Here is a 27930-nt window from a genome sequence, read left to right on the forward strand (position 1 = left end):
TACCCCATAATAAATTCCCATATAGTGAGTTGGGATGAAAGAAAGCGTAGTATGATGTTATCATTAATTCATGTCCCACACTTCTAAGCTTCCTCAACAGAAACAAAACCCTAGTGAGCTTTTTACATAGTTCTTGTGTGTGTGCTGTCCAATTTAATTTGGCATCCAAACGTATTCCTAATAGCTTAACTGATTCTGAGGTATTTAAGTTGTATGTGAGATTGTTCAGATAGAAATAGAATATTTCTGTTTTGGTATTATTTAAAGCTAGATCGTTGGATTGAAACCATAAGGAAGACATCTTTACAGCTTCCGTATTTTTACGCTGCAGGACCTTTAAACTTTTATCATTTGTGATTAGAGTGGTGTCGTCAGCATAAAGGACGGATTTACACGGTAAATATTTTGGCAAGTCTTTCATGTAAATAATAAAGAGAAAAGGCCCCAAAACCGAACCTTGAGGTACACCAGTTAGAATTTTAAGTTTATTAGATCTCGCATTTTTAATTTTAACAATTTGACGACGATTGCTGAGGTATGATTTTAGCAGTCCGAGTTTGATTCCTATTATTCCATAAGACTGTAATTTAGTTACTAAAATATCATGTGGTGCAGAATCGAAGGCTTTACATAAGTCAAGGAGAGCGGCACAAGTATAGGAGCAAGATTCAAATCCATTAATTATTTCTGAGACGACAGGCCCTACAGCTTTGATAGTGGAAAGTCCAGATCTAAATCCAAATTGTGCATTGTCTATTAAGAAATTTTGTTCAAAATATAAAGACAGTTGGACTTTAATGCAATGTTCAATAATTTTAGAAAAAATTGGCACTAGCGAGATTAGTCTATAGTTATTATGGTCTGTTTTGTCACCTTTTTTATATGCAGGCACAGCAATATTAATTTTGAGACAATCAGGAAATATTCCTTCACATAAAGTCCAATTTACAAGGTACGTTAAAAGGTGGAGAGTAATGTCAATTATATGCTTCAGTATTACAGTAGATATACCATAGAAATCTTCGGAGTGGGAGTTTTTCATATTCAACACCATTTTTAATATTTCGTCCATACTAACTTGCGTCCAGTTAAATACCACTGGCACCGATTGTCTCATAGCTGGGCCATTATTACCACTGATATTATTACTTACATGTTTTACGTTATTTACAAAGAAATTGTTAAATTCGTCAGGCGTAATACCCACAGGTTCGTTTACGGTTCCAATAATTATTTGGCTTTTTATTACAGACCAAGCAGCTTTACATTTATTGTTAGCATTAGATATGAAAACATGATTAGCCCTGATTTTTGCTTGACGTAATTCTTTCCTGTAGATTCTCTTTTCTCTAAAGTCTCTCTCTTTATCTCTCACATCACTATTCTTAGCCCTATAATGTAAATTAATAATGGTTTCCCGTAGTTTAGCTAGTTTTGGAGTGTACCAATTTAGTGGATTCTTATTTTGTTTATTACCATAATTAACTTTTCTGAATATTCTTGGACAGCAATGATTAACCCACTTATTAATTGTAATTACAAAAATATACCTGGCAGCTGATACGTCAGTACATCCTAGTATCTTTTCGTCTAAGTTAATTTCACTTAAAACAGACCTTAACATTGAAATGTTTTTATTGCCTATGGATCTATAACTTAGTACATTCATAATCGATTCACCCCTATCAATTTTAGACATGAGCCAAAGACCACTGTGATCTGACAAAGATGGTTCTATAGTGCCACAGGATATGTTAAATTTTATTTACATTCGGTATGACATTAACAAAACAGGATTCTTTTCTTGTAGGTTGATCGTTTGCATTCTAATACCCTGAGGATCTAAGAGTATTAAATACTGACCTTGTACCTAAATTGTCAATTTTAACATTTATGTCACCTATATACATAACTTTATAACCCTTATACCTTTCGAACGAACTTGTAAGTTTTTTCCACTGCATCAGAAACACTTTTAGATCTGAGTCAGGGATGCGGTAAATTGAAATAACTATTAGCTTAATATTGTTGAATATGATACCAGTCAGTTCAGTTACCCCTTCTGTACAAAACACTTGTGTCGAGTATTTTATATTCCACAGCTGTACGTAGCCTTAGATAGATCGCAACTCCCCCACGAATCATTGTCTTTCTACAATAGATGGCAGCTAATTTATAATTAGTAGGTACATATATACTAGTTTCATCATTTATTAGTCAGTGTTCATTTATACAGAGTATATGACACGGAAAATCATTCAAGAATATATCTAGTTCTGATAACTTAATTTCTTATGGATTGAATATTAATGGGAAACAGCAAAAGCTTTGAATGATTGTGTTCTGTACATTATTTGCAGCAAAGTCATGCAAATTACATTCAAAAGGTTGTACAAGGGTAGAATGTTTAACCTGGCTCCATAGTAAGACTGACTCTGGCATGACAATGGAGACAGGTTCTTCTACACGTTTCCCGGTTCATGTCAATCCATTACTATTCTACCCTTGCACATATATGATTGCACTTTACATGCAACATTCATTATTGCATTACTTACATACATCTTACCTAATGCGTTAAGATGATATCCATGCGTAGTATGAAATATTTTGCCAATCTTACTTAGATCAACTACACTGTCATTTTTCCCAGCTCCCGCCAAGTGAACTTTGTGGTGGACAAACACTGTGTGCGTCAGGGTTTGCCCAAGTGGACCCAGCCCGAAAAAACCCACCGGCCCATCTGAAAAAAAAAAACACCTGCGTTTTTGAGCCTTTTTGTTAGTATATTGTTGGTACAGCTAAGATAATTACTTTGAAAGTGATTTTTATCAGATTTTGGACTTTCCTGGGCGAATTAGATGCTTTTACGTTAAGGTATACAACAACATAATACTTTTACAAACTTCTGAATGCACTGAATGAATTAAAAAAATAATTTTAAAAACCTTAGCTTGAGGTAAATATATAACAGATTAATGTATAGCCTGTTTGAAGTAAGATATGCAATTTTATATTTTAGAAAATACGTTCCGTGAAAAGTGTGCTTGCTGACTCGGCGACGCCGAGGGACGTTATCCCTCATCGGGTTTAAAGCCATAGGTTCCGGTACTACCAGTAAATATGTACTGCATTAGTAAAACTATTAGTACGATGGTAACAGAAGTATTCTTCAGTAAAATTTGGTTTTCCAACAACAACAGTTTAGTTCAGTTATTTGTGGCTACTCTTCAAATAAGCATTCTGCAGAATCAACACCAGCAATAGCGTAAAAATTCTTGTCAAATTTAAGAAGCTTAATGCTCGGAGTTCCGAAGATTACGTAGCTCTTACTTTTTCAAATGCTGAATTAAAACTTCCTTACTAGTGGAAGTTTCGATGTACACCAAGAAACAGCTACATTTTCGAAGGAAAAAAAAAAAAACATCGCGAAAGAAGTGCTCGGGGAAAATCCCGCAATTCAACGCTCAAAGCGTCGTAACTGAATAATTCCAACAATAACACTATTTATTTTACGTTGGAAGATATTGAATTTTATTTAAGACATTTTGAAACATTTACTTTATAAAATATTGCAGTAAATGTTAACATTATATCGCCTGTCATTTATGGTAACCCGCCGAGTGACACGGTCATGCGGGTTGCATATAAATACGTTTATTTTTACCTATGATGAACTAACAAAGGATTTGTACGTTATGGACACTTGAATGGTCAATTATCTCAAGACACTGGTAATTGAAAATTAAAGTGATATGATAAAAACCATCTAGGGTCCAAATCCTAATAACCCCCCAAAAATGAAAGAAATTGGTTCAGCCGTATTAGCGTGATGAGGGAACAAAGGATTTGTGCGTTCTCTTTTATATATAAGACTAGCAGCGTTCACCCCGCTTCGCTGGGGTCACCCCGGAACGCAATAAACTTTGTTACTTAGATAATTTTTACTTTTTCGCTTTCAAGTGATATGATAAAAACCATAGTAGATTGCAGTAAATGTTAACATTATATCGCCTGTCATTTATGTTAACCCGCCGAGTGACACGGTCATGCGGGTTGCATATAAATACGTTTATTTTTATACCTATGATGAACTAACAAAGGATTTGTACGTTATGGACACTTGAATGGTCAATTATCTCAAGACACTGGTAATTAAAAATTAAAGTGATATGATAAAAACCATCTAGGGTCCAAATCCTAATAACCCCCCAAAAATGAAAGAAATTGGTTCAGCCGTATTAGCGTGATGAGGGAACAAAGGATTTGTGCGTTCTCTTTTATATATATAGATGAATTATGTCTGTGTTAATTGTTTTAAATTAATTTCCTGGAAAGAGCCGTCTTGCAACAAGTGCTCGGGAAATTCCCGTAATTGAACGCACAAAGTATCGGAATGAACTCCCAACCAGTGGCGGCGGTTGGACGTTAAAAGTGGGGGGGGGGGTCAAGACATGATCTGAATATTTGATATCAATGTTAGTTTTTCTGGTTGTTTGTAACACTTTATTTGACGAAAGGTTGTATAACTATTAGGATACTGTCTTTTTCAGTTAAAATACCGTATATCTTGTTTCATATTTATTAAGTAAATTGACAAGAGCAACGCAAGTAGATACTAGCCCTTTGTACTCTTAAACAACGAAGGTATAAGAAGAGATTTGATTCCTTGCTCATAAATATCTGTCTGGAAAATTGTGTAATCAGATTAGGGGCCTATTTAATAACAAATTTGCAAAACAAATAAACAGAAAGGATAATATTAATCAAATAATCATAGTAATGAATAGTGAGGCTTGTTTTGCATAAGTTTTATTGAAACTGAAATTTAATGATCATATTATATTTTTAATTCCACGCATGCTATTATATGTGTTATTACTCTTAGAATGACAATGAATACTACAAGCATATGCTACGACATTTAAAGAAATACTTTCGCAGCTTCCCGAAACATGTTCGCTGCCATTAAGTACAGTTTTCACTTTCTTGGAATATATCAAATCTCAGCAATACTTAGAGTCACTCCATATTTTTTATAAGATGGCGTCAAGCTCGAAGTCGATGCAAAGTGGTGCTCTTATTGTTTATCTTTTTCTCGTGGTTGTGTGTAGTGTTTATGTGCGTGCTCTACTGTCTTCATGTAGTAACGGTGCTGTGACTTTCCCAAATGAAGCATTGCCAATGAAACATGGACTGAAGTGTAGTGGAAGATCATTTCATTTTATTGCTGCTGCCTTCATACCAAGAGGACCGCCATGTGCTCTCTCTGGTACTGCTAACAGTGACGGAGGAACTACCAGTGATTTTGTGACAAGGGATGAGTCAAAAGCAAAAAAACAGTGCCTCATTCTCGTTTGTTTTCTCCTCCTTTGTGGTGATATTCATGTAAACCCTGGCCCACCCTGTCCATATTACACTAGTGCTTTCAATATATATTATCAAAATGTTCGTAGCATTAAAAACAAATTACTTGAGTGCTCATTGAACCTAGATGAGATAAGGGAACTGGATTGTTTCGCAGTGACCGAATCGTGGCTGAATGAATCAGTGAACGACAGTGAAATTAGCTTTTCTAATAATTTCACCATTTATCGTAAAGACCGCATAACTCGTGGAGGTGGAGTGATGATTTGTGTAAATAATAAGTGGAAGAGCAAGAGAAGACTAGATCTCGAACGGGATTGTGAACTTATTTGGGTGGAAGTATTTATTCCAAAGCGTCGTTCTGTGTTTATTGGATGCTTCTATAGGCCGCACAAGAACACCCCCCAGCACATCTTAGAAGCTTGCCATGACTCACTGTTACATGCGTTGTCACACGGTGACGTCATCCTATTGGGTGATTTCAACCTTTCCATCACGTGGCAGGACAGCAAGCATAGAGTCGCTAAAGATGGAAACGACAGTTATTTCATGGACAATTTTATTCATGGACTTGGTCTAGGTCAACATAATATGCATAATACCCGCAATAATAGCAATCTTGACTATATTCTTTCTAACTTAGAACCTCGTTGTATTGTCCCATGCAGAAATCTTTTTCCCTCGGATCACGATTCCTTGGATGTTTCTTTCGATTTCCTCCCCTCCACTACTACAAACCAGCCCCTCAAAAGTAGGTCACAACTTCTATGGAAGAAAGCTCCCTGGGGTGACATCTGCCGGGCTATTGAACTATTTCCTTGGTCTTCGTTAGAGGTAGGAACTGTTGACGACGCTGTGGACTTATTTACATCCGTTGTCCACTCAGCCATAAAGGACTTTGTGCCAGTGAAAGCATCAAAATCGAACAGGTTTCCGGTCTGGTACGACAATGAACTTCGTGACCTTCTTAAAAACAAAAAGCTTGCCTGGACTCTATGGAAATCACATCCGAGTGACTACACATACAAAAACTTTGCTAGAATTAGAAGTCTTGCCAAGAAGGTACAGCGCCGTAAATATTTTGAATACATGGACTCAATTGGTGATTTTACTGTTAGTAACCCTAAAGTCTTTTGGTCTGTAATTAAATCTAGAACAAAATCTCCGGGCATACCGGCAACAATTCAAGATGAAAATACTGAAGCGAGTGATGATCAAAGACCAGACCTCTTCAATAACTACTTCTGCAAAACATTTACTTCCCTTTCCTCTACAACCCATCTCCCCCCTCTCCACCCCATCTGTTCGGACACCTTATCCATTCTCTCTACCACCCCGGGCGAAGTTCTGGCTCTCTTGCTATCGTTATCTCCACATAGATCACTTGGACCTGATAAAATTAGTCCTCTCTTTCTTAACAAAACTGCTTCAGTTATTGCGGTTCCTCTATCTATCTTATTCAATAGATGCTTCAAGGAAGGGTATTATCCCACCAGTTGGAAACTAGCTCACGTGACCCCAATATATAAATCAGGACTTAAAGATCATGTATCCTCCTATAGGCCAATATCTCTTCTTTCTGTAATATCAATTATCTGCGAAAAAATAATTAAAGACAGGCTGCTTAAATTCACCTCACCTTACATCCATAGTTCTCAGCACGGCTTTCTACCGAAAAGCTCAAGTCTCTCAAACTTAAGTACTCTTCTTTCCTGTGCAGTCAAATGTATGAATAACAATACTCAATTAGATGTTATCTACTTTGATCTCTCGAAGGCCTTTGATTCTGTCAGTCACATTCATCTTCTTCATAAACTCTCCAATAGATTTAATGTACATGGCAAATTTCTCTCTCTAATCACAAGCTACTTGAAGGACCGTAAACAGAGAGTTGTTCTTTCAGGGGCGACTTCTAACCCCCAACCCGTGATCTCAGGGGTGCCTCAGGGGAGTGTGCTGGGCCTCTACTCTTTGTCCTGTATATGGATGATCTCGACACGCACTTATCAGCTCAACCTAGTGGCCTTCTGCTTTTTGCTGACGATTGTAAGTTATACAGAGAAATATCGTGTCTCCATGACACAATTGCTCTACAGGAAGACATAAATTACCTTACACGCTGGTGTGAAATGTGGCACTTGAAACTCAACAGTAAGAAATGTGACAGTATTACTATTACTTTGAAAAAGTCTCCTGTTCCCTCCACATACCATATCAACGATTCCCCTATCACACATTCTGCTAGTCATAACGATCTTGGTGTCATCTTTGATTCAAAACTCACCTTCTCTGACCACATCTCCTCAATACTAAAGAATTCAATGCGCATGTTGGGACTTCTTTATCGGTTCACCGAACTACGCACTGTTTCTTCATTAGCAACTTTTTATAAGACTTTAATAGCGCCCAAGATTGAATACTGCTCTCCCATATGGGCAATGGCAGCACCTACACATCTCTCCAGACTTGATTCTGTTCTCAATTTCTTCATTGCTATAGTCCGTTTTCGTGTTCCTGCACTTCGAATATTATCTAAGAAGGAGCTCTTGCGACATCTTAATATTCAGACTCCTGAAGTACGCAGAATTATCTCTGACCTGAAATATCTACATAAAATAGTTAATGGAACCTTAAGATCGGAAATATTACTTCAGGAACTATCCTTACGTGTCCCTTCCCGCATCACTCGGAATACCCACCTATTCCATCTTGCCCGTCCTAGGTTGGCTGTTATACAGAGGTCTCTTTTTTATAGAATACCAAAGTGTTATAATCAAGTAACAACTGATGTGGACATTTTTTTCGAACTACCCAGTGTTTGAAAGAGCAATTAAACGAGCTTTGACGGAATAGTTTTACTTTTACACTCTTTTTTTCTATGTTGTTGTTATTGTTGTCTTGTTTTTTTTTTCTTTCTTTTGTTAGCATGACCCTGTGTAAAATGGCAAAGTTATGCTGTATCTGGGAAATTGTTCAATAAATAAATAAATAAATAAATATTTCAGTTATACAAAATAATCCTAAAACCTAGAATTATGCTAAATTCACTAAATTTAATTGTATATACAAAACTGTATATGTACACCCCTAAACTCGTATATTACACTTCAAAATTAATATTCCTTACTGAGTTCCTTCGTGGCTAAGCGGTTAGCGTACATGCCTTTGACGTGGGAGACCCGGGCTCGATTCCCGGGAGGAGCTCACGTGGTTCGAACTCCACGTTGATCATTAAGTCCACGTCTCATATAACTTCGCTGCTAAACAGGATGTTAAACTGAAAAAAAAATCAAATCAAAATATTCCTTATTATTAGAAAGAAGAAAATACATTTTAGGAACTGTCGATTTTTGTGCAATTAAAGAATAACTTGTGAAGGACTTCTTTTCTTGCAAAATGTTATCTCAATTAGTTCCAGGGCGGCTTACTAACATATCGAGCCCTCGCAAGAAGAAATGAAAGTACGCTCGAATTGTGGCTCTCCAATAGGTTAATTTTCGGGCCATTTTTAATGGCAGTTCAAACACACGCAATTCCTGTAGCTTTCCTAATTCCACGGGAAGACAACCAATACGTACTCATGGAAAGACAAATATTTTATAGCATCATTTTCACTCTATGAATCAATAATACATACAAAACTTTATATTTCCAAATGAAACTATATACATTAATGGGTAATTTCAAAAAAGTGGGGGGAACTGCCCCCTCTAATCGCCGCCCATGACTCCAACAATAAAACTATTTATTTTACACTGGAAAATATTTATGTCGTATAACACATTTTGAAACATTTATTTTATAAAACACGAATTATATATCTTTGTTTTAAATTAATATATTTTGTGTTTATATTTGGCGTCTTTCGTCTGTCTGTACTACACATACTACAGGGTATCACTTTCAGTCTTTTAAATTTAAATTTTCAGGGTACAAGCACGAGACACACTAAATTTCCTGTATAGATTTTGCCGGCATACCAACGTAAAATTTCAAAATGGCGGCCATTCTTTTCTCAAAATAACGGATATCTACGCTACAAAGTGCAATTTTTGGTCTTTTAAGTTGACATGCTCAAAGTAGAAGCACGAGACACTCTAAATTAGCTGTATATACTTTGACAGCGATCCAACGTAAAATTTCAAAATGGCGGACGTTTTTTCAAACCTGCAGTGAATAGAAAATTGTTGTGACAATTGTGACAATGATAATCTTGAAATATAAATCACATTTTAACACTTTTACCCCCAAAACATTTAAATATTTCGAAGAAAAAAAAACAATTAAACCCGAACAAACCCACATGGGCCCACGTGGGTTGGGCTTTTTTTTTTAAAAAAAAAAACCTGGTTTTTCAAACCCCGGTGTGTGTGGGTTTTCTCGGAGTTCTCCCACTTTCTTCATTCTACCATTTCATTCATTTTTCATCATCACCGTCTCCTTTAGCCTTGCCGGCATAACCGTGAGACGTAAAACTCAATACTTTCATTTCATTTCATTACACTGACATTTTTGAAATATTTAGAAAGCTTGTAGATTTCTTCATTCACTCGATTTACTTCTTCATTAACACATGACCACGTGGGTAAATCATAGCGATAAGGTACAGTGAAAATAAGAACATTTGCAAATAACAAAACTTGTAATCGTCGTCTTAGTGTCTGTAGGAATACACTGGCTTCATTCTTCGCAATATCATTCGTACCTGCTAGAAAGACTGCAAAGTCCCTTACACCCGTATCAGCACATTCCTGAGTAGTTTCAGTACTAACATCCTTGAAGGTTGAACCTGGTTTTATAGTTCCTTTGACTTGTTGATACCTTTGGTAGTAAAGTCTAGAGGTTACACTTCTTCCTTCACTGTCAGCGTATATGCGAATCATACCCGTTGTTGATGATGGGCCCTTTACTTCTTCTTTGTACAAGGGAGACTAAAATTATCCGCTGGTTTGTTTTTGTCACTTAATACTTCAACTTCAAGGGCAAGAAATCGATTTTTTAGTGGGATGGTTGACAGCTGCATACTGTCACTACATTTATTCGACTTTCTCGAGTTCACTGGTATTTTAGTCCATTTATTACTATTAACGCCGTTGGACATATTTGAATTTTGTTTAACAACAGATGTAAAGGAATTTTACTACATCACACGAGACAATAGAATTTTCACTTCTTATGGCAACTTCGTCTTTGTGAACATATTGATTTTGAACTACAGAAGTACTTTGAGGCCATACAGTGTATTTGGTTGGTTCTGGAACTTTAGCATTTTTTCTTACAACATCACTCCAGATTTTACTATTTAGCCTTGTACTATCATCATCACAGTCAGTACCGATACTCTGTAACTGTCTTTGGTGTTGAAGTTTATGAACGTCCTGTCCTAAAAGTTCAACAAGTTTTCTTAACGACGATAGTTCTTCGTATAATTTAGTAATAACTTCAACTGAAACTAACATTTCACCTTGTTGATTGTCTTTTGTTTTTTCTAGACTACTGCACGGGATGCACACCCAAGTTAAAACACTAATATTTTTGTCAATCAAGCTATACTTGCAAAAATGAAAGTATTCCTGGCATCTTTCGCACTTTATACCGTTCTTCAATATTCTTTTACACTTACCACATTTCGTGTTATCTGTATTTTTACCTGAAATATGGAGACCATCCAAACTACCAGACACACTGTCCGCCATTTTAAATTTTAAGCTCACAGTTTCCGTATTACTTTCACTCTGTTTCGGAGCAGATCATTCTCTTTCTACAATTGTTGAAAAGAATAATGAAAGGACGACCATTAAAATGAAAGTATGGGTGAGTATGTTCGAGGACATAATCATTTTACCCCTACATTTTATTATCTATTTTTATTTATCCCTTTCGACGTCTGTTGAACCGCGTTTGGTGCGAGCGAGTCCGGGTTAGATTCCTGGTGGAGACATTCGGTCGGAAAGGTGTTAACAACCCTTTTAGATCAGCCATCTTTAGTGAGTTTTTTTCTGTTTTCCTCCTTCACACCAGGCTAATGCCGAGACGATTCCTAATATACAGGTCTCAGGCCATCTGCTTTCTTATTCTTCCTCACTTTACCAGATAATATGATCACCGAGGGGCGTCGTCCCTCATATGTGACTCGCTGCAATGACCATAGATGCCGAAAACCCAGGAATAACTAACTAACTAACTCTATGGCCTATGGAACTCGAAGATTCAATGACACGTTCACAAAAGCTCTCCATTGACTTCTATCCTTAGCCAACTGGATCCATTTTCTAATTTATATTTATATTTCTGCGAGATTCATCTTAATATTGTCCTCCCATCTGCGCCTAGGTCTTCCTACTGGTTGTTTTCCGATTGGTCTTCTAGTTAAGACTTTGAAAACGTTTCTACTTTCTTCCATCCTACCTACATGACCTGCCCACCTCAGCCTCCTAGACTTGATAGCCCTAACAACGTTTGGTAAACCGTATAAATTATGTAGTTCCTCGTTATGAAGTTTCCGCCATTCCCCATTCCCGTTCCTCTTGGGTCCGGATATTCGTCTCAGGATCTTGTTCTCAAATACTTTCAGTCTACGTTCTTCCCTCAGAGTAAGCAACCATGTTTCGCAACCCATACAGAACAACAGGCATGATTATCGTTTTATATATTTTAAGACAATAAAAGATTTTGAACTGAATAATAACACGAATTCCCTGCTTTTGGTCGACATTTAATTTCTTCGTGGATATTGTTTTCGTTCATTAATATTGATCCTAGATATTTTAAAGTATCCACTTTATCAAACGTATTTTTTGGTATTTTAACGGATAAATAATTTGCCATATTACGATCCCAACGAACTTCTATGTATTTAGTTTTCTCTTCATTTACTTCTAAACTAACTCATGTAAGCGTTTAATAAGACCAATGTATTTCTTTCTATTGTTCTCCTATCATCCCCTATTAAATTTACATCATCAGCATACGCCATAGAAAACCCAGGAATATAATTCCTAATGTCTGACACCTGATGAAGAAACGCTGAGTTACTCCGAAACGTAATAGAAATGACATAGAAACTGTGAACAGTAAGTTTAAATTTTATTTCTTTCATTGAACACTTAAATTGTTTCATTCGTTCACAAGTAATTCATAAGCTAATATGTAAAGGATTTTCACTTGCTGGTATTTGTATATATACAAATTGTACGATAAAATGAACAGAATAAGAAAATTAATCTAATTTGTATTATTTCCTAATTGGTTTCAGTGCTAACAACTTACAAATTGAACACAATGAATGGATGAATAAAGATCGTAATCCAAGAGTACATGACTTCGATCATACCATAGGAAAGTACAGAAGACACCAAATGGCAACTCACTTCATGGCTTTGGTTAATCAATCACCAAAGTACCTTCTCCGGTAAGGGAGTGTGTGGAAATGTGTGTTTGTATGTTCTAAGCTAAGAATTCACATAAAATAGAGTATATATAAATATAATGAAATACAAAGTAAGTACATAAGATTATAATTATTCATTATGAGAATGCGTGTGAGTGGACATGCGTTGACCACGTGTAATGTATAGAATGATGAAAAGATCATTTTAGCGCTATTCTGCGAATCAGTGGCGTATTTTGTGGGCTACCGGCAGTAGCCCTAGAATATTATAAAATAAAGTTATTGTAATATGAACTAAATTATATTGATAATTTTATACTTTAGTATCTTCTTTCAATGACTAAAGTTTCTGAGAACTGTATGTATTTAGAAACATCCACTAACTTCTTTATACGCAGTCTGTCTCGCTTCCGTAAGAGATCTTCGATATGGCAACGCAGCAGAAACCACTTGGCGAGTGAGAATCGTGTGGTTATGAGCGCATTCCCCTTCGCTCCACCTCCACCCACAATAGTATTTTGTTATAATCGGCACAGCTGTTATAATTATTCGTTTTATTTGCGTTTCGTTGCGAAAGCTCTTACAGATTGAGGCCCATCGTTGGCTAATCGCCTATTTCAGCGTTCTTTATTACTCGCATAATTACCATTTACTTTGGTCATCAAAATGTAGGGATACTTCGTGCAGCAAATGAAGGTAAAAATATACAATCGTTTTTTCATAATACTAATAAGATAATGTAGTTTCTTATAGTAAAGAGAAAATCATATTTACCTACTTGTTAAAAGGAAAGTGTGTTGTAAAGTTTTCTCCTATTTTGCAGACTATAATAACGTGGAAACTAAACTCTAATAGTAATAATAATAACAGGTGTTCTAAATGTTAATGGTAGTCCAAGCCATCAAACCAGTATACGCCACTGCTGCGAGTGAAATCTCTTGACTAACTGTTGTGGCAAAGAGTTCCCTTGTGGCGAATGATTGTTATCGTACGCTTCTTCAGCGCGGGAAACCCGAGTTCGATTCCCAGCGGGTGCTCATGTGGTTCGGATCCTACGTTTGCTGTAGTTCCACGTTTCATATGGCCTCGCTGCAGAACAGAACGCTAAACCCCATATATATATATATATATATATATATATATATATATATATATATATATATATATAATATGTATACCAGATGTTTCAGTTAAAACGTCCAGTGCGTGTAAATCACAAGCATTTGATGATAAGAGAATGAAACAATTAGTGAAAGAGAAAAATATTATACGACGCATCGAATGGAGTGTTCTAATTGCCTCACAGATCCCCTATCGGTGGGATTCTGGGATCACCGAAAATTTTAAATAACAATATGTTTTTTACATCAGAATAAAGATAATGATGATCGGGCAGTAGACTGCATAATGTGACGCATCTGAGTTACATGCATATTATTCGTAAGGCCGCAACGAACCGTATCTCGATGCTAGACCGCGGCAATAGGTGTAGATTAGTGTGTGTCGACCATTCGACAGCATCTACTCAAAGCTGGAGTGGGAACTACATACCTTTGCGTCAGCTTCCTTTGACCCAGAACCACAAACACCTCAGACTACAGAGGTATTCTGAGTCTGTGTGTGAGAATTATTGCATTCTTATTTGTGATATAGGACAAGATCTTGACGTATTCTTAATGCTAGTTTAAGTTGACAAATACATACACCTACTGTTAAAGTGTCTGGCTTGAAAAGGTTTTAAAAATGGGGAAGGGGGGAAGAAACGAAAAATTGATAAAGCTAGTAGGAAAGAAATACATTTATTTTTTTGAAAATTGGGGAAAAACACGGTCTTTCATTAAAAGATTGAGTGAAAAACTTTTTTTTTTTTTTTTTTCGAACGAAGTTCCTTTTTAAAAAGAGCTTTCTAAACACTGCTACATTTTTATGTATTTCAAATCTCGATAATATACTTTGGTTTTCTTTATTCTCGAAATTGTGAAAATAAATAAATAAATAAAACACGATTCGACTCAGACTTTCTCTTCATATATAACTTTATTTATTTCGTATTTTTAGAGATGCATTCCTGTCCAGAAGCTCTTCTCCTGAAGGTTTTATGCTGCTTCGCCAAAATTATGCAACTAGCCACGCAGTTCTGTGTATTGCTCATTGGTTACTAGGAATAGGAGACCGCCATCTATCCAACTTCCTTGTTTCTGAGAAAACCGGACGAGCCATTGGAATCGACTTTGGATATGCATTCGGAATAGCAACTCAAGTGCTTCCAACTCCAGAATTAGTGCCTTTTCGATTGACACCTCAGATATTAAATTTGATGAGCCCGCTAAGGGAAACAGGTAAAATTTAGATGGATAATCTCTTTATTACACTGAGCGTTTGTATGTAAATATACAGGTATCTCCGATGTCTTCAACTGATTTCTAAATGTTGTAGCTTGGAAATGGCTGATCGCATTTAAATTAAACGCCTACAGTTCAAAAGATAGGTGTTTAAGTTTGTTCATGCACGTATACACTTACCCGGTTTGAAAATGCTGTATTGACTGGTTACAAAATGCGAAAAACTAGTTATATCAAGTTGTCTTTTTTATGGGCCTACAGCACATGGCCTCTAGTCACACAGCACATACCAAGTCGATGTTCGAGCTCTTTCCATACTGTAAATATTGATGGAAGTTGGTGAGTTGACTTATAGTTGGTCGCTCCTGCATGCTATTGACGTTTCCCGCCAACCGAACAAAACGTTAACACTCCAAGGATGTTATAAAATAGAGGATCTACCCATACAACAAAATCGTGAAGCCATACATCACAGCTTCGCCACAGCTACTTTGCCCACTCCGCGCCACTAAGATCGCTGTTTCGAGCCAACAAACATGGCGGAAACGAGAGTAGTCAATCAGATATGCCGGCTCAGACGATGCTCGATTGTTTTTCGGCTTCATTGAGTTCATATGATGATACGTATGGGCAGATCTTCTATTATATAACATCCTTGTAACACTCCCTCTTTGGAACTGTAGGTGTTTCACTTAAATACGATTAGCCGTTTTCAAGTTACGAGGGGAAGCCAAAAAGTAAAGGGACTTGAGAAAAAGTACATTTATTCTAATGATAGAAAACTGAAACATACATTATTTTTCTACATAATCTCCGTGCACTTTTCCCAACGTTTCACAAGTGTTTTGATTCCGTCGGAAAAAAGTTTTTCGGTTTCACATGTAACTAATTTTACACCGCATCAATGACTAGCTGATCGTGGTGTTTTAATTTCTTAACTTCTGGTGATGATGAGTGTTTCCAAGCCATACTCGCAGCCTTAATTTCGGGTTCGTGATGTACCCAAGTTTCATCTACAGTAACGATTTGCTGTAAAAATCCATCTACCTCGCGACGATAACGGGCCAAATGTTTACGAGAGATGTCCAACCTTTTTACCTTATGCTGCGCTGACAATTCTTTCGGGATCCACCTTGCACACACTTTCCGAAAATTTAGCCTCTCGTGTCGTCGCCAGTTGTTGACGTCGATGGCCTGCCCGATTTTTCCTCGTCACATAAAGAAGTTCTTCCCTGTTTGAAATGCTCTATCCATTCGTAGATCTTGCTTCGCGTTAAATAACTGTCATCATACTCTGCTTGCGTTCCACAGGTTTAACATCTTCCGTAAACAAAAAGCGAATCACTGCTCTCATTTCCTCCTTGGTGCAGATCGACAATGGAGCTGCCACGTTTAACGGTCTGCTACACTCCAACGACTAACGCAGGAATAAGAGTGGCACGTTGCATAGAAGTGTTGCAGACAGACACTAATTCAACACTGCATACTAGCAGTGTTACCAAACCCTAATGCGAGAAATTGCAAGTCCCTTTACTTTTTGACTTCTCGTCTATCACTTCGAAATCGGTTGGAGACTTTAAAGACATCCTGTACTTGTCATGTGGACGGATGTAAAATTTTGATGAGTAAAATATGTTACTCTGAATTCAGCTATTCATTTATATATGTGTGTGTGACACCTAATGGCTCACACCTTTGGTGTGTAGGATTTCTGATTTAATCCCAGTTCGTGAGCTTATAGACAGGGTCATATTCTTCTTGTTTCCTTTCACTTTATATATATATATATTTGACAGGTACTTCTGTTATCATTTAATTGTATCTGCAATCCATCTCTTTTTCTTTTTATATTTATCAAGTAAAATACATTAAATTTTTGAAGCAATGCTTACACAAGGTATTCCCACGAAACATAAAATCTGTTTTCCACATAGGTCAAAATAATACAAAAGTTGTGATTTATAAAAGTGGTTTAACACGTTAACTGACAAGGGTGAATTTTGTTGTTCACCGGTAAAATGCCAAACGTACGTGATTATATTATTCGTGTTTTGTTTATATATATATATATATTATAACCCGCCTGGGTGCGTATCTTGTCCGGTACGCCTTTCTTTCTTGTCTGATAGTTTTCTGTCTTCGTCCTGGTTATCGTGACTCACTTCGGGTCATCATGAAATTTGTGACAATCCACATAATATTAAATAAATTAATGGTGCTGCAGATGGAATTGTACTTGCAAGTAACCCATACAGTCTTACCGTAGTTGATGAGAAATTTGATTACGAAACTTAAAAATTCTTTTCTTGATTAAAACCTCTACATTCCTAAGTTTTACGACGTGGTTTCAAGCGATTTTAAGTAATTAACGTTCCTCTGGAATATGATCGATAATTCCAGTAAAATTTCACGTTCAAATAAGTGCATTTACCTTTCTTCACTTGTGCATAATTAATTCACTAATATTTCAAACGATGATTCGTTAAATAAACGATTTTTGTAACACAGACTGCACTTCTTGGTCCATTCAATCATCCATGGCGGCACAGAGTACCACTTCGCGCGTTTAGCATCAAGCGTTTGTCTTCTTACGCCTCATACTAACTACGCTTATTATTGAAAAGCACCTTTTCATAGACAATATACATATCGTTGAATGTCATTTTTATTCGCTATCAAAGTTACATAATCAAAATACTAAAAGTGATAAAGGTAAGCATCGATGATGCTGGAATTCGCAGGATTATTTCTTGAAACAGTGCAAACACTTTACTTTCCTTTGTGCCTGGAACAGGGAATGCAAGTCACCACTGCACAGAGTTGTCAACACGTTGAAAAAGATAAAACCATAACACAAAATTTGCGTCAACGTACAGTGCATGGAGCCTTATTCCACTTCAGACAAGAGTAACTGGGAAAAATTAAAATGGAATGGGAGTGAGGGGGGACACACGCTCATATATGGCGCGCGGAAGGGACGATGATCTTTGAAGATTATCAGAATCCTGGAATCTTGAATCTTCCCTCTTCTTAAAAGTTTATTTTTCCGGTTATTACTCCTCTTCTTTCTTGAACTATTAAAATTTGATGTATGATTTTTCACTAACACTTTACACAAACGTAGATGGGCTATTTATTTTTATGGGCTATTCACTTTATTTATTTTTTTTACACGTACAAGATAGTATCTTTGCTCATAATACAATGTTTTAATACAAATTGAATAACATATTGATTATCTATTATATTTCATTTTATATCACCTATATATAGTTCTCATATTATGTTCATTCATATTAAATGACCTATATAGTTTGTACACCATTACATATGAATCATAAAATTTCAACTTTTTTTTTTTCTTTTGTTTGTAAGTGTCTGACTCGTGTTGTTACATCTTACACTAAACATCCTTATTATACTACACTAAATATATTGAATTTTCAATATTTTAAAGGGTATGAAGTATAAAATACAAAATAACTATTTTCATACGTATATATACTTACTTATAACTAATTTTCAAAATAACTTTTAATAATATATTATTTTCATTATTCAGACATTTAAAATACAACATTTAAACAACACTATATCAACTTATCAATTAACCTCAAATATAATGCAATAATATAGTAGCATGAACATACGAAATAAATTCTCTTATTAGTAAATAATTTTTCAAAACATTACACATTAAAAATTTTATTTTCACACAATATTGAATACGTTTTTGTCGAAATTTAATAAAATTCATCGGCGCCTTTAAGATCCACAGATAAATTTTTACAAAGTAATAATTCAGTTATGATTCTCTCTGACCACTCGACAAGGTCTGCCTGGCTAAGTTTCGAAGATACCTACCCACAATAAATCATTTGTTTCCCATCCCGAGATGAGGCCTGAATATAGAACACAAGGTTAAAATTCAAAATAATAAAGAATGGGACTTACCAAAATTGCTTACTCCGAGCTTTAAAGAAATATTACATTACCCAAAATATGTATGGGGGGGAACCTCATCTCCATAACTTGGCATATATCTTTGCTGGTTTTTCCATTACTTTGGAAAAGAAAATATCAACGGCCATCTGGAAGTCGCATCGCTAATCACAGATGCCTGCTTATATCATATCAAATAACTTTTTTTTTTTACATCTCTTGAACTCGTTCATTCAATAACACATACGGATTTTGTAAATTTACCAACGCAAATTCCAATACATCAGATGAGCATAGATTTTTACAGTACAGAAAATTCAAATATTTGTCAACATTCAACAATTTCTCCAAAATTTTGTGTATTCGTTCATTATTATTTCTTGATTGAACCCTTTGAGACAAACATACTGATACTGTGGTTAATGCGTTGCAGGGAACAGTTTCAACACTACTTTCTAAATCTGAATTTTTAAATTCACTTGACATTACATCGTGATATTTTTGAGAACTGTGTTTTACAGCTAAATCTAACCAAATTTTTCGAGTTTGTTTCGTAGATTTCCACACCTTAAGTCGATCTACAGAGTACGAGCCAATTGATTTACCAGTTAAAGGATCTAAAAATTTACCAATTTTCTCAACTTCTTATGCGGTTCAAAAAGGAAATTTTAATTTTATTTATTATCATTATTATTTATTTATTTATTTATTTATTGTAATATTCGTGAATCTTAAACATTGCTAAGGTCAAATTTCCAAAATATATACAGTCCGGTTTTTTTGCAAACATATATTTTCATCCTATTCCCACTCTTGGTTTTTTGAGTGCAACAAGAATTTTGAATTTTATTCCAGAACATTTAATAAACATACTTTCATAATTACCTGTGGTTTCTGCAACAAATATTTACTTTGATAAGCACTGACTTTCCATACGCGTATGACTTTCCACCGTCAATAATGACATCAAATTGCATATTGGCAGAAATTTTAACTTTCGACTTACCACATTGCTTCACTAACTTGCAATTTCCACGTATTTTGTAATTTTGTTTACTGCACTTATTTCCTTTCAAAATTTTCTTGCGGGAAATTTTCTGCCTAATTTCGTATGAAGCACTGAATTTACTTTTCTGATCAAACTAGTTTTTCATTTTCCCTGTGTGATTACACGTAGGTACCGTCACCGGATGTTCGAGCCATCTAGCACATGCTCGTTTGACTAACCTAGCTTTGACTTTTTCGTCACATTTATTTTGAATTTTTAACGCTTTGCTACTACACGGTTTTTTCACCTGATTTTTAAATTTTTCACGGACACCATCATGATTTTTAACAGCTAATTTCTGCATATAGTTTCCTTCGGCATTAACTTTTAGTTTTCTGAACAACTTATGATGCTCACTGGATTCTGACTTTTTGCTTTTTTTTTTCATTTATCTTTTCTGATTGTGGTTTCTCTGGAGTGATTACATTGGTTTTTTCATTACTACTTGCCACCATGCAATTGCCTTTGTGCCCACCTTGTCTTTTCATAAAATTTCTACGGACAAATCTTGAAATTTTCTCAAAAGATCGCAAAATTCTGTGCATGCCTTTTATTTTTCGTTTTAATTTACTCAATTTTTGTTTCTTACCATGCTTATGCTTGCTACGCCGTGACCAATATTTGTACCTCCTGACGGATTTGTTCAAAGTATATTCCAACTTACCAAAACTATTTTGACAAATTTCAACTTGTTTACGCCATGATATTTCACCAACATTATTTTCATCAATGCTACAAGTGCCTGAACTGATTTTATCATTCATTACATATATCTGGGTGCATAGAAAACAATAAAAACTTATGCGCTTAAAGTTCGTAACATACACATTTGTCACTACCAAGTGGGAACTGTTACCGCTGTTTTGCCTATTGTCAATCTGAACCATAACTATGTTCACGAAGTACGAACATATGTCATTACTTGAAATACATGCTAACCTATCTGTTTGTGACGTGCTTTGGACGCATCCTATCTCTATTAAATTCAAAATGTGACTAATGAGTAAAGAGCGCACTTTCTTGCCTCCATTAATTAACGTTACTACATTAGTACAATTACACGCACAAAACCTATCAGTGCACTTTCTTCCGTAACATGACAAATATATTATGTTCAACACATCTATCTGCTGTTTAGACTTCGAACGAACATCAGGCCTACTTGACGTAACAGTTTGGCTAACTGAACCTTTACCTTTGTTTGACACTGGCTGACTACTTATTTGTTTAACAGTGCAAGCGCTAGCGACAGCTGAATCATATACAACCTTTTGGCACCCTTGTTCTACATCTGCATAACTAAACTTTTCAATTGGCGCTTCGATTGATTCAATTTTCTCAAATGCTCGGTCCCCCTTTTCTTCACATTTACCCCAAAATTATTTCTTTACTACTTCTACTTGTACCTGGAGTTTATTGTCAATGTGCTTTTTTTTTTTTTTTTTTTGTTGTTTCGCTAACTTTCACAAATGTACTTTCCAAAGATTCGCTAATCTTTTCAATTTTGCTTTCTAATGATTCATTGACTTTTTTTTACCTTGTTTTCTAAAGATTCACGTACCTTGTTAGTTTGTTCAACAAGTAAAGCTTACATTTCATCTTTATTTGCTTTAATTGCATCCAACAATAACTTAACGTTACTTTCATCCATTTTGCACAATTATATAAAAATTCTAAACACGAGTCAGAAACTTACCTTTACGTTTCTAACCATGAATCACTACTTTTGCTTTCACGGTGCAGGAGTCCTGTGCCTGTTTGGTGCGCCATTTTTATAACCTGCCTGGGTTCGATACCTGCCTGTCCCTGTTCGGGCGCCATTCCTATAACCCTCCTGGGTTCGTATCTTGTCCGGTACGCCTTTCTTTCTTGTCTGATAGTTTTCTGTCTTCGTCCTGGTTATCGTGACTCACTTCGGCTCATCATGAAATTTGTGACAATCCACATAATATTAAATAAATTAATGGTGCTGCAGATGGAATTGTACTTGCAAGTAACCCATACAGTCTTACCGTAGTTGATGAGAAATTTGATTACGAAACTTAAAAATTCTTTTCTTGATTAAAACCTCTACATTCCTAAGTTTTACGACGTGGTTTCAAGCGATTTTAAGTAATTAACGTTCCTCTGGAATATGATCGATAATTCCAGTAAAATTTCACGTTCAAATAAGTGCATTTACCTTTCTTCACTTGTGCATAATTAATTCACTAATATTTCAAACGATGATTCGTTAAATAAACGATTTTTGTAACACAGACTGCACTTCTTGGTCCATTCAATCATCCATGGCGGCACAGAGTACCACTTCGCGCGTTTAGCATCAAGCGTTTGTCTTCTTACGCCTCATACTAACTACGCTTATTATTGAAAAGCACCTTTTCATAGACAATATACATATCGTTGAATGTCATTTTTATTCGCTATCAAAGTTACATAATCAAAATACTAAAAGTGATAAAGGTAAGCATCGATGATGCTGGAATTCGCAGGATTATTTCTTGAAACAGTGCAAACATTTTACTTTCCTTTGTGCCTGGAACAGGGAATGCAAGTCACCACTGCACAGAGTTGTCAACACGTTGAAAAAGATAAAACCATAACACAAAATTTGCGTCAACGTACAGTGCATGGAGCCTTATTCCACTTCAGACAAGAGTAACTGGGAAAAATTAAAATGGAATGGGAGTGAGGGGGGACACACGCTCATAATATATATATATATATATATATATTAACATAACGTTAATCTTGAAACATAATATAAGACAAGTTATTGAATCCGCTCACATGAAAGTTGGCGTCCGATCGGACCTGTATGTGGGGTTTTTGTTATGGGCAAGAGGATAAATTAAAATTGAACTTACAACTCTGTTTGATAGCCATTTGTTGATTATTACACGTGCAAGCTAGCTTCGTGTGAGAAATGTGGATGAATTTCTTTTGCTCTTAGTGCTAATAAATAGTTTCTTTGTGCAATGAAAAACGAAGAAATATGCACAGAACTTGATCTCATTGGTAGTAACAGTATAGTGATCTGGGACTGCACAACACTCACATCTTGTCAAAATAAATTACAATAAATAATGAATCCATTGTTAAACTTTTAACATGTCATTTAAATAGCAACACGTAGGTCCGATCAGCGGCACAAAAACAGCGGAATATCACATGTTACTTAATATTCAGCGTTCCTAGCGGCGTTAATCAGCAACATCTAACAATAAATAAATAAATAAATAAAACTACAGCTTAAATTTCTCCTATATTCTGTGTGATAAAAACCCTTCAATTCATTAACACTAGGGGCAGAAATTTACAATACAAGTACTCTACACAACTCGACTAATTAGAACTTGTGAGTCCGATCGGACCCCAATGGTAGCCAACGTGTTAAATATTATTTACATGTGAGTTTTAGATTTTTATCAAGACAAAAGAATTGTGTTCAATAATGACATTGATTTATGAAATATGAAAGATTTTATTATTATTATTATTATTATTATTATTATTATTATTATTATTATTAAAGAAAATCATAATTCATATAATAGTACAGTGGTGGGAAGGAAGAGATAAGACACTTTTGTGGGTAATTCCTTTTAAATCCAATGTTCTCAATATGGTTTCTGATCCCATACGTTACATATTACATTTGGGAACGCTGTGGCTCAGTGGTAGAGCGTGGGGTCCTTGGTTCGATCCCAGATCGCGCCAAGTGAACTTCGTGGTTGACAAACACCGAGTGCGTGGGTATTCTCGGGGTTCTGCCGTTTCCTCCCACTTTCTTCATTCCAACATTTCATTCATTTCACGTTGTCATCGTCTCCTTAGCCTAGGCAGCATAACCGTGGGACGTAAAACTGAAAGCCGTGAGTTCTATATTCATTGGTCAAATATCGGCCAGAATTTTAACAAATAAAATTATTGTATTTACCGTAGAATGGGGTGACTTTGGCAGATCGTGTATTATTTTATTTTACTGGCAATTGCATAAATCAGAAGTACTGCTTCTTAATTTATGTCTGTTCAAAGAATAAAAGTCCCACGCGACACACCTAACACAGTAGCCACTGCCGTCACACTCACTCCACATAACCGCGCACCAACAATTTGCCCTTTTTAAAAATCTGAGAGGTTTCCCATTTTACACTACCTCCGTCTGCTGCAGCCACTGGACACTGCTGTTCCACTGCGCCTGACGTAGTATGGAGACCGTCCTAACACACCACCACCAGCAGTCCGGCGCTGCGGGCGCCACGACACCACTGCCAACCCATACATCTGACGTGTTGCCAACTACAGATGTTTCCATTTTTCTGATCACCATCTGTAGTTAGAAAGTGTTTTTAAAAATCCCGGTTTTTTTTTTTTTTTTTCAAATATTACGCAATAAAATGAGTTTGTTATAGATATCAGCTCACTAGTATAAATGAGGAGTAAACATTAAAAAAAAAAAAGTTGGTGTTACGTGAAATACTGTAGTTTAAATATATTCCTATATCAGCTCCTAAAACCTTTCTTTGTTTTCAATGTAATAGGTCTTTTGAGTGAGACTATGGTTCACACATTGAAAGCTTTGCGTATGAATTACGATATTTTATTGGCTACAATGGAGGTGTTTGCTCAGGAACCGTCCTTGGATTGGACTGAATTTGCATTGAGGCAGCTTGAACAATCTGAAAATTCAAAAGGTACGTAATTTAAAATATTAAAAATTTAGAATTATGTAGAAGTTATTTACATGTAGGGGAGCATTTTATATATATATATATATATATATATATATATATATATATATATATATATATATATATATATAAAATTATGTCTTTTGTGTTGCCGTGTTGTTCTATATGTATTCCTCCATAAAGGCATAGTCTCTCTTGCTCTAGTTGTGATGAAATGCCCTTGTTTCAGGTTGTGGCAGTTCTTCACTTTTTGTTATTGACAAAATGTCGCCTAATAAAATTGTTAAGTTAGTAAAGACAAATGTTCCCTGGCGAATAGAACGTGTGAGAATCAAGTTAGAACCCGCAGTCATGGATTATTACCAAGTCAACCGTTGAGGTCCCCTTCATGTGGCGGATCCTTATCGTCGGGAATGAAGGGGCCACCGTGACTTATTGGGAGTGGGAGTTCCTCCTTACTTCTGGTGTGAGTTCCTTGGTTCGATCCCGGGCTAAGTAAGTTTGTGGTAGACAGGGCCGAATATCGCTCTCCTTGCTGGTCTAGTGGTTAGCGCGTGCGTCTGTGGTATACATAGTCTCGAGTCCGATTCCCGGTGGGAGAGCACTCAAAATTTAATTTCATAATTACTCCCTTTCATTAATCATCCATCCCCTAAGAACAAATCATAGGATGTCAAATAAAATATATATATATATTATTTTCATTTCATTTCAGAAGTATAAAAGAAATTTTGCAGTTATAATGGATGGCAATCAACATGTGCGCTTAAATTGTCCGTGAAAGTTAATAGACTAAACATATATAAGGAACATTTCAATATAAAATTATATACATATAAATCTACAACTAGTAATATTAGTATATCATATCTGAAAAGGACATAGTCATAATACTACTTGTTTTCGTGACCTCCCTCGAAATTTTGAAAGTTGGTAAAAATAAAACCTAAAATTACGTTTTCAGTCCCCACATTACCAAACACTGAGTGCCCCTAGATCCCCAAAAATTTTAAAGTTGTTAAAAGAAACCCTAAAATTGTGTTTTAGTTTCCCCATTGCCAAAAACATTCCGGGGAAGACCCCCGGACCCACCAGAAATGAAATCCTGGCTATGCTCTGTGCATATGTTAAATATAGTAGATATCTATAGTACTATAGAATTTCATACTAAACTATTAAATACAACAGTGTATCACGAAGTCAATCTTACAAGTTTTGACATGCATTTCGAACAATTGAATATTTTTCGAAAATATAGGTAATGCAACTCAGGGTGCGAATTAGGCGATTTTTCCGGGGGGAGGGGGATAAAATAAAAAAGAAAATACCCCGTTTAAACCAAATTTCTATAATCGCGCCAACCCTGCTGATAATAATGATGAAACTTAACACATTGGCTTATGTTTAGGGGAAAAGTACACCAATATTATACCGTTTTTATCCCAATCTACAGCAGCAGATCTCAGTAACATTTATTTTTCAAAAAAGCACACATGCAGCTCCCAACACACACCTAACCTAACCAAAATACTTTTTACAATGAATTTGCTATTAATAACTTTCAAACGGATTTACGTTTAGCACATTGGATTGAAGAATTTTAATGATGTAAGAAATATAACTGAGGGTAGGAGGGGAAAAGAGCATCCTCCTTGGTAATTTTTTTCTGCCTTCCAGCCAGGGATAAAAGTTTTCCAGAGGAGAATTTTCCCCCTATTCCTGGCCGTAACTCGCATCCTGATGTAACTGACCCTCTTGCCCCACTCTACAGGCAGCCATGCATACAGCAATAATTATACTTTAAGACGTGTTTTAAAAATTTAGCAACAGCTACCAACAATCCTTACATTGTGGAAAATATAAGAGAATGACGTCTTAAATACGCCATAATAAGAATAAATACCATAGTCTCTTTGTCAATTTGGCCTTACAAGAATTGATTTTGGAAAGTTATTTTGCAATTTAAGGTTAAAATAACAGCCCCTACTTGCACTGCGTGTTAACATGACTGAATAAAACATAACACCTGCGTATAATTTCTTATTTGTATCGAATTTTATATTTGTACGACATAATGAAATACACATTGATATGTATTCGTTGGGTACAAGATTTCTTAACAACTGTATCTTTTTGAAAAGAATTCAAGTCAGTTAAACCTAATGTACGCTAGTGAGAACATCGTAGATAGCTACTTATGAAAGGTATAATCAGGTTGAAATCTTTATCGACTGCAGGCAGATGATGAGACGGTATCAGACCTTACAGAACTGATGGAAGATGGATGACACATTTTCCATTGGATTATTCGAGTTAGATGACAAAACTTCATAAGCAGCTACCTTTCAGTACGCACTAGTATACATTCGGTTTTCCTGACTTGATTTACAAAAAAAATACATCCACAGGATTTTTCGCAGGAGGGGTCAAAGTTTGTCGTGTGGTTTTGTATTTTGAATATAGCTATAGTAACTGAAAGAATATGCAAAGAAGTCGCACTGATGCTGATTTATTTAATACCATCTCGGTATTCACGGTAGTATCACATGACATAATCAGTGAGAATGCCAGGAGCTTTTACCTAGTGGCTGTGTTCAAAGTAAAAGAGTGTGTGCTCGCAGAATAATGATGTACATTTTTACACAAATTCAAAGAAAACCAATTTTTACGTCCAGAGGTGTGTGTAAGGAAATTTGGGGGAGTTAGTGGTATTGTGAGATGCAGCATACTCTCTGGACATAAAATCAATTTTCAGAACAGAAGTTGTAAACGTAAAACAGAATAAAGAAAATACTGCGGCATTAAATTCAAAAAATATTTGCTTATGCCCGGAAACTTAATATAAACTATTCATTTACTTGTTAGGGAGAAGCCATACCCTTCCTTGTGGAGTCCATGGATGTATCTGTATTGCAATATGTTGTTGTGTACTTAACAATCGAGAGTAGCAGAGCCATCTTAACGGTATATAGCCACTTGGTCCGGGGACCCCGCCACTTGGTCCGGGGACCCCGCGAGCAGAATGGCGTGTATTAATTACGTGTATTAGGAGCAAAATTTAGTCATAAGGACCACAACACAATTGTTTGCTCTGAGGTCTAATATGCTGTTTAAACGGCACTGGAGAGTAGAATAAATGGCATTAGC

General features: G+C 35.8%; 1 protein-coding gene across 2 annotated transcripts in view; it reads left to right on the forward strand.

Annotated features, from left to right (window-relative positions):
* The window catches only part of LOC145666320 (DNA-dependent protein kinase catalytic subunit-like), a 289438-nt gene that overhangs the window by 243616 nt on the left and 17892 nt on the right, over positions 1-27930 (forward strand). For both annotated transcript variants that reach the window (XM_081733421.1, XM_081733422.1), the window contains 3 exons: positions 12623-12778; positions 14816-15096; positions 24634-24786. In XM_081733421.1, coding sequence (XP_081589547.1) covers positions 12623-12778; positions 14816-15096; positions 24634-24786 — 590 coding nt within the window. The remainder of the gene's footprint in view (positions 1-12622; positions 12779-14815; positions 15097-24633; positions 24787-27930) is intronic.

This window comes from Thermobia domestica, chromosome 12 (assembly GCF_964235325.1).
Source record: "Thermobia domestica chromosome 12, izTheDome1.hap1.1, whole genome shotgun sequence".
Lineage (NCBI taxonomy): Eukaryota > Metazoa > Arthropoda > Insecta > Zygentoma > Lepismatidae > Thermobia > Thermobia domestica.